Genomic DNA, 8,155 nt, shown 5'->3' with positions numbered 1-8,155 from the left:
TAGAACACGAGCTGGAGCTGGGGGCTGATGCCTGCAATCACCGTGTTTGTCTCCTTTTGGAAAGTTGTGGAGTGGGCTGCTGGGCTCCCCTGACGGAGGCTGCAGCAGCCAGGCCTGGCCGCCCGTTAGTGCTCGTCTTGGCATCTAGAGTGTGCTCGGAAAAGGGTGAAATACAAACACACATGTTCCACACTTGTGTTAAAATGTGTGTTTCAAGCACCTTTACTCAAACAAGGTCCAAATCTCCTAGTTATATTTTTTTTTTTCTTTGCAGCTGTGGCCAGTGGGCTGGTGCCGGGACAAGCAGAGGAGCTCTCTCCTCTCTCTCTCTGTAGCTGGGAGCTGCAGCTCGGTTTAACCCCTGGAAGGGCTCTCGACACGGGGGTTTGAGCCTGCACGGGCTGCGGTGCCACTGGAGATCGAGCCTGAGCCTTGGAAACCCGAGACAAGGAAGCAGAAGGGCTGGGAAATGAAGCGCTCTGGAGCTAGGCTCTTTCCAAACTCCCAGGGTACAAAATTACAAGCTCTAAAGTAATTGTCATTAGCGAGGCGTGCACGCAGCCAAGAAAGCCAAATGAGACAGGTGGGCACAGCGATGGCAGCGCCACTTTAGGATTGCCCTGCAATGCCTTTAAATCCCCGTTTCCAAACTCCAGCAGAACTTTGGATTTCGTTCTGTGTTGTTACTTTTGCCTGTGGTGGCTGATCCCCATCTCTGGGCCACTCCAGGGAAGGGGAGATCCTCCAGGCATCAGGCTGCTTGCACTCAACAGCCCATTTTTCAGACCGCTCTCCAAACAATACAGAGTTTTTCTTTCCAGTAATTTTTGGCTGTCTGTGTGAAGTGACCATTTCCAGAGAAATCCTTGTTTCTACTGCTGAGCAGGACCTGCTGGCACAGAAGGAATGGATGGAACAAAACATCATGTTGTGCAAGAGGACTGAAAATGCTGGCTTTGAGAAGAAACACAGCCCTGGAAATAGTAAGGGAGGGTGAATGTTTGGGTTGTTTTCCCATGGAAAAGGTTTACAACCTTTTCCTCCGCCTCCAGCACAGATGGGCTCTTCATCCCTCCTCGAAGGGAGCAGCATATCCGAGCTGTTCCCATTCAGAGCCAGAGTTGGTTATCTCCCTCCCTTCTCCTCTGGTTATTCCTATCAGATACCCAGCACATGAGTCTTGGAAACCTTTTGGTTCTCTGTGCCCACATCCTGTGGGATTGAGCTAGAATGCACAACCACCTTTACCACGTGCACAGAGCGGGCTTGGTTGGGATTTCACAGCCAGAGGAAGAGACACACGGGCTGGGCACATTCGTGGTGGGGCCACGTGGGACACTTGGCATCACCTGCAGCTTTCTGATCTGGACCCAACACTTCGCCAAAAGCCCTGCTGAGCCACAGGGAGCTGCTGCTGACAGCACAGGATTAACAATGAACTGCCAACACTCCCCTCCTGCACGTGTGCTGAGAAGAAAGCCCAGCTGGGTGAAAAAGTTTGGCAGTGAGGAGGGAGGGCCCCAGGAGCCTTCCTTCAGAGGATGAAAGCTCTCTCAGAGGAGCCACCCTGCAATGGGTGCCTGGAGGGAAACTCTGGGGCAGCCTGAGCCAGAGGAGCAGATCACACTGCCTGGGCTGATGCTGCTCCAGGAGACAGCTGGGTGGAAAATGGTACCTGGAAGGATGGGATACTGCAGCTGAACCAGAATCACTCTCAGGCAGGATGTGCACAGCTCCAGGGGCGCTCCCAACACCCACTTCTCTCTCTCCAGTGCACTATGCCCTGGGACATGCAGCCCTTCCAGATTCCCTGCTGCCTCTGGTTCTTTTCCAGCCTTCCAGTGCTTGTGTCTGACCTCAGTTTGGCACAGCCACGCCAGTCCACCCCCAGAGCACAGGGGAAAGCTTCTCTCTGTGCTAGTCCTAGAAAGACACTGGCATCCCTCACTTTTTTAGGCTCCAGCTGAACAAACACAGGTGCTGCTCTTCACACCCGCCAGCTGCCCTGCTCTGAGGCACGAGCTCTCTGGCTGGCTCTAGGGCCTCATTTGCACAAGCTGCCTTTTTTTATTCCCTCATCCTAAGCCTCAGGCTGCTGCTGCTGCTCCGGAACTGGCATTGCTTGCACCTGAAGGCACTGGGGCTGCCTGACAGCCCAGGAGTTCCCCTAATTTTTATGCCCTACATGCCTGCTCAGAGGGGATCCAGAAGCACAGAGGTGATGCCTGCACCCCCAAATCCTGCAGCAAAAGGCAGCAGCAGGCAGATACCATGGCCAGACTGGAGACTGATATCCTGAGGCTTGTCAAGGCCCTGGGAAAAGAGGCAGGAGCTTGGAGTAGGGGGGCTTGTGTCCCCGCTGGCTACACCAGCTCATTGTACTGCCTTCCCTCCTGACCCTATCCTGCCTGCCCAGGAAAGCTTCCTGCAGCCTGGTTATCTCTGTCTCAGCCTCACCCAGGCCAGAAGAAGCCCTAAACACAGCCCTCTGCTCCTCAAAGTCCATGTCTAGCCAGGGATGGGGCCAGCTGGTTTTCAGAGATCACAGCCCATGCAAAGCCCTGAATTCCCTCCTTCTGTCCTGCCCAATGCCCCCACGACAGCAAAGAGAACTGGTCACTGGTGGTATATTTATATATCAATACAAATAAAAACAAAACAACTCCCAAAAAAGTAACAACAACAAAAAGGTTTCTCTGAGAGCAAAATAGGAACATTTACAAATACTTCTGGCTCTGGCTTGGATCAAGTTAATGTTAAATACAAAAAAAAAAAAAAAACCAAACACAAAAAAACCCCAAAAGAAAACAAAACAAAACCTCCCAAACCCTGCGCCCCCCTCCCCCAACAAGATTATAAAAAAATAAGAATATACACATTCAAAGAGCTTATTACAGTATAAAGTTGGGGAGGCCCAGGCAGTGGCAGGGGCAGAGGCTCGTTGCCTCTCCAGGGTTTGGGGTTTACTCTTGCTCAGCGCTTTCCCAGCCCATGACTCAACACAGGGCTGGGCCTGCGGGTTCCCAGTGGCAGCTTGGGAAAGCCGGGTAACCTGGAGAGCCGGTCGGTCCCCACGGCCCCGTCACCCTGTCACCTCGTACCTAGTGACTCCCTCAGTGGCACCCAAGGGCAGGGGATGCCTGCCAGCTCAGCATCCCCCAGACAACCCAGTCCTCCAGATCCTCCCAGGAGCACTGCTGCTATCTCTCTCCGTGGGGAGGATGAGACAAAGAAACAGGGGGGACACCATCAGGTATCCTTGTGCCTCCAGCGGGATGGGCACAGGAGTGGGTACTGGGTCCCAATGCTGCCCATGAGGGGAAGTAAGGGCAAGGGGGAAGACAAGACAGAGCCAGGACCAAACTCACCACTCCAGAGATCACAGCAGTGAGGTGGCAGGACAGCGGGGACCCTTGGGAGCTGCTAAAGGGGAGGTTGTATATATGTATCTATATAATAGCCGGGGGTCACAGCGGGGGTATATTATATACACACATACATACAGACACACACATGGAGCGTCAGGTGAGACCGAAGCACGTGCCTCTTCCTCAGCCCCAGGACTGGGAATACATTTCCTAGGACTTTGCAAAGCCCCTCTCTAGGTACATCTTAGGTGGTCCCAACAACAACAAAAAAAACCCGAAAACAAAATAAAAAAACCCAACAACTCGAAGAGAAGACAAACCACCTCCCCAACCATCCAAACCCAACCGAAACACGACGGGGAGGAGTCAGAGCCCCTTCCCGTGCCGGCAAAGTGGCAGCCACCGTTTGGGTTGAATAAGGCACAGTTCCATAGCAGTGCTGACAGCCGAGGTGCTCCGGCCCTGCTGAGTCCCGAGGCGGCGCGGGCAGCCCCCGAGGATGGGCAGCGGCATCCAAGGGAGGCGGAGGGTCTCAGTGCCCCGGCGAGCTCTTCTCCTGGGCGGCCCGGCTGTGGTTGGTGAGCAGCAGCCCCTCGCGCTGGGCGTGCTCCAGGATGGCGGTGTAGCAGAAGTAATACTGCTCGGGGGTCTGGATGCTGAAGGCGCGCTGGCTCCGCATGCGCAGCACTGTCTGGTAGATGTTCAGCGTGCCCACATCCTGCAGCTGTGACAGGCAGATGTCCAGCGCGCAGAAGGTACCTAGGGACGGCAATGGGACGCCATCAGACACCGAATGGCACCATCACCACCCCTTGTGAGAACTGGAGTGCTGGTGCGCAGCCCCCCACTGATCTCCTAAGGGCATCTGGGGACTTCTCCCAGGTCTGATGGTTGTGGGAAGTCCTGAGGACATGTCTCAGCTTGCAAACACACCATGGGTCCCCAGGATGGAAACACCCCAGGGAAGCTGCACTTGTCACCCCACCATCCCCAATCCTCCCCCACACCCATTACCTGTCCTGCCAATGCCTGCGCTGCAGTGCACCACGACTGGGGGTCCCCCGGGGTGGCCCTTGAAGCGAGGTCCCAGGGCGCTGACAGCCACTCTCTGCTGCTGCTTCACGGCCCCCAAAAAGTCAATGAGAGTGGCAGCAGAAGAGGGGACGCCATAATCTGGCCAGCTCAGGTACTGGAAGTGGGACACCAGCCGCCGCTCCCTGGTCTGGGGAAAGCAGGGGGTTTAGACTCTTTCCTCCCCTGATCCCTGGTGCACCCATGCCATTCCTCCACCAGGCAGCTGTGCCCACGCACCTCTGAGCTGTGGATCTCCAGGATGGTTTTCTTGTAATGGTTGAGGTTCTCTACGCCCAGGTTGGTGATGGTCAGGGCCCCAAAGCACACCTGGAAATCCTTTTCCAGAGGCCAGTACTGGCCACACTTCCTTCTGCCTCCCTCCTCCAGCCTGGGAGGATAAAGAAGCTGGTAACGTCCTCCTTGTCCTGCCTGAGACATCTCCCATGCCACCCAGCCTTGGTCCTTTGGGGATCCCGCAGGGACCAAACAGTCTGTCCTTAACCCAATGTCCCACCTCTGTGGGGCTCTGGCTGGCACCACTGCTGCAGGATCACTGTCCCAAGCCCAGCACTGCTTATCCCATACCAGAACTGCTCATCTGGCACAGAAAAAGAGGGCTGTGTCCCTCCATGAGCGCTCACCGGGTTGTCATCACGATCACCAGGACATTCTGCTCCCACACCATGCGCCAGAAGTCACCGTAGGTGTTTTCCAGAGGCCCTGCAAGGACAACCCACACATCAGCCCAAAACCTCACGGATCTGGGCAACCCCTTGGCCAACTGCATCCACCAGCCCCCCATCAGCCCTCCCAGGGAACCACAGCCCATTCCTGTAGGGGCTGACCCAAGTGTGGCTCCATACACAGCCTGGAGCTGTCACTGACTGCGACCCCCAGCACCATGTTCCTATGGCTCAGCACTGATCCTGCCTCTCTGCTCATCCCTGGGCAGATAGGGCAAATCCAGAGCTGGGATAGGGGCAGGGAGAGGACTGTTATCATGGATGAAGATTAATCCCCTTACTCTCTTCCAGGAAAAACTTCAGTCCACTAGCTGGAAACTGAGAGGGGAATAAATACACCCAGGGAGGAGTAAATACACCCTGGGAGAAGGGGGACCTGCTGGGCAGTGCCCAGCTCCTGGGATGTCCCCCATGGCCAGGGGCTGACCCTGGGGAGACAGGTGGAACCCATGGGTGCATCAGGAGCAGAACATCCCCTTGTTGGCTCAGCATACCCTGAGTGCCAATGTAAGCATTCCTCTGCTTGTAGCCATCCATGAAGCTTGCGTTGATGTAGTCAGTCAGCTGCAGGGAGAAAAGCATGGGTGAGATAAGGCCTCCAGACCCCTGGGACAGCTGTGCCAGCTTCCCACAGGACTGTGGGTTTCTCTCCTGGGCTGGCTCACCTCCGGGCGGCTGTATGGCTTTGCCAGCTTGACACGGGTTTGGTCCAGGCAGGGCACGTCCCCGTACCGGTTCTTGTCCTGGTTGTAGGGTGCCCTGGGAGTCAGGGGAGAGGGAAGCAGGGATGTATGCCAGCCAAGGCAAAGGCAGCATCCCTCCCTCTGTGCAAGCCTCTGGGGCCCGTAGTCTGGGCTCTGCTGCCATCACCTGGCCAAAGCCTCGGGAAGCAGAGTCCCGGCCAGGTCCTGGTCCCTGCTGTCCTCCACAGCTCCCCCTTATTCCCAGAGGCTGCAGGACCCACAAAGGGGGCTCACACCATCCCTAGGCCGGGGTTCTGTGTTGCTAACCCAAAGCCCCACACCATGAAGAGGCTGATGGGCCCCCGTCCAGCAGCAGAAGCCTGGGGTGGGAGTGCACACAGCTTTCTGGGGTGAGAGGGGCACCTGGCTCCCTCCCACAACTCACAAAGAGCAGGCGAAGGTGCCGGCCGGGCTCCTGCGCCGAATGTCTTCGTACTCCTCATAGATGCCACGTTTCTGCTTGTGGCTGACATGATCCAGCAGCTCCTGGAGGGTGACAGACTTGGGCCCGGGGACGTGGACGGAGCCGTTATCTTTGGGGGCCGCCAGCGGCACCAGGATGAGCTCGTCCAGGGGGTCGGGGTGCCCGTTCTGCTGGGGCAGGAACCGGCAGTTCCAGCTCAGAGGGTCCAGCTTGAGGGACCCTCCGAGGTACTCAGGGAGGCATTCCCGGGGCAGGTGATCCTTCAGCTCTGACATCTTCACCATCTGCACCTGTGAGAGGAAGGGGAAAGGCAGGGGTGACTCCAAGAAGGTTGGAGAAGATTCACCAGGGACAGGGACAGGGATGCCAAAGCTCTGGTGGTCAACAGCTTCCAGCAGATGGGGCTGAATGGCACAAGCTGCTTCCACCACCCTGGCATGAAGGGAAAGCAGCCTCAGCCCTGCCTGCTGAGGGTCCTGTGCCAGGAGAGTCCCGTGCCAGGAAGGTCCCCACTCACCCGCTCCCGCAGCTTCTCCTTCAGCAGCAGGCTGATGATGGAGTAGGGCACGCGGAACCACATGGGTGCTCCCACGATGAAAACCTTCTTGAGCCGAGCTGGGAAGGCACCCTGTGGGCGTGAGGAGGGGGTCAGACCCACTCTGCTGTGGCAGGGGACATATCCCAGCAGAGGTGACAGCCAGCACAGGGAACCCATGAGGGCAATGCCACATCTGAAGTGTGCCTCGCACGCTCACAGCTGTGCTTGCTTTTATGACTTGATAAGGAACCAAATTACTTCCTTGGAATTAGGTAAGCAGAGGGTTTGGCTCCACAGGGAGAGGTGAAGACTGGGAACCGGGATTATGCAAAGAACACACCCCGGCCAGTATTTACTCTTATTGATTTTTTTTCCGGAGAAGGGAGGAGGCACCAAATGCCAGCACGATTAAAAAATAATTTGCATCTGTTTTCCCAAAAGTGCTGCCAGCAGCTGTGAGAGGAATCCAGCCTGGGGACAGCTGATCCCTCCCGCCCGCGCCACACCGCAGCCACAGCCAGGTCCAGCCTGGCAAGCTCCCAGTGCCTCCCCCAGGTCCTGCAGCTGATGCTCCTGGCCGAGACGTGGTCAGCTTGGTCTGGGGGGCAAACTGATGCCAAAACCACAGGACTTTGGGTTCTTGGTGAGTGAGTGGCCCACACACTGTCCTCAGGTATCAGTGAACCCCCAGGCAGCACCTTGAGCAGATTGAGGATCTTCTTGCTGAGGTCCAGCTCGAAGTTGGTGTACTGTGACCCTGCCATGTCGTAGATGAATACCAGCCCATTCCTTTGTGTCTCAAAGCTGAGAGGAGGAAAAGAACAACATCAACCCCACAACATGCAACCACCTGCCTCCTGCATCAGCAGCTCTGCCCCATACTGACCCCCAAAAATCCCTTCCCATGCTTCCCAAAGGACTCATAGACCCAAACCTTGCTTCTGCACTTCCCAGCTGCTTCACCATCTCTTCCTGGAACCCTCATTTAAGCCTGACTTGTGCCTTAAGCCTGCCTCAGCAGCATCACTCGTGATGGGTAAGGTCGAAAACAGAAAGAGCCCAGCAGAATAAATGGCAGGGGAATGTCCTGGGTTTATATTTTTGGCAGGTCTCACATTACATCTGGCTGATAGTGGGGCTGCCTCCTCCCCAGCCAGAGCCTGCAGGAATCTGGGACTTTGCTAAACTGAACCCAGGGCGTGGACAGGGCAAGGCTGCAAAGAGCCTGGCTCAGGGCTTGGGGGATTTTGCTCCCCCGCTGAACA

General features: G+C 56.3%; 1 protein-coding gene across 1 annotated transcript in view; it reads right to left on the bottom strand.

The window, feature by feature from the left end:
- Window positions 1-2,610: 2,610 nt before the first annotated feature.
- Window positions 2,611-8,155, bottom strand: part of PTPN9 (protein tyrosine phosphatase non-receptor type 9) — an 8,964-nt gene continuing 3,419 nt past the window's right edge. The window contains exons 5-13 of the mRNA XM_014306469.2: window positions 7,589-7,694; window positions 6,870-6,980; window positions 6,314-6,642; window positions 5,851-5,944; window positions 5,680-5,749; window positions 5,084-5,162; window positions 4,680-4,830; window positions 4,383-4,590; window positions 2,611-4,127 (exon numbers count right to left, since the gene is read on the bottom strand). Coding sequence (XP_014161944.1) covers window positions 3,901-4,127; window positions 4,383-4,590; window positions 4,680-4,830; window positions 5,084-5,162; window positions 5,680-5,749; window positions 5,851-5,944; window positions 6,314-6,642; window positions 6,870-6,980; window positions 7,589-7,694 — 1,375 coding nt within the window. The 3' untranslated portion in view covers window positions 2,611-3,900. The remainder of the gene's footprint in view (window positions 4,128-4,382; window positions 4,591-4,679; window positions 4,831-5,083; window positions 5,163-5,679; window positions 5,750-5,850; window positions 5,945-6,313; window positions 6,643-6,869; window positions 6,981-7,588; window positions 7,695-8,155) is intronic.

This window comes from Geospiza fortis, unplaced genomic scaffold (assembly GCF_000277835.1).
Source record: "Geospiza fortis unplaced genomic scaffold, GeoFor_1.0 scaffold171, whole genome shotgun sequence".
Lineage (NCBI taxonomy): Eukaryota > Metazoa > Chordata > Aves > Passeriformes > Thraupidae > Geospiza > Geospiza fortis.
This window is presented reverse-complemented; position numbering and strand designations above follow the sequence as displayed.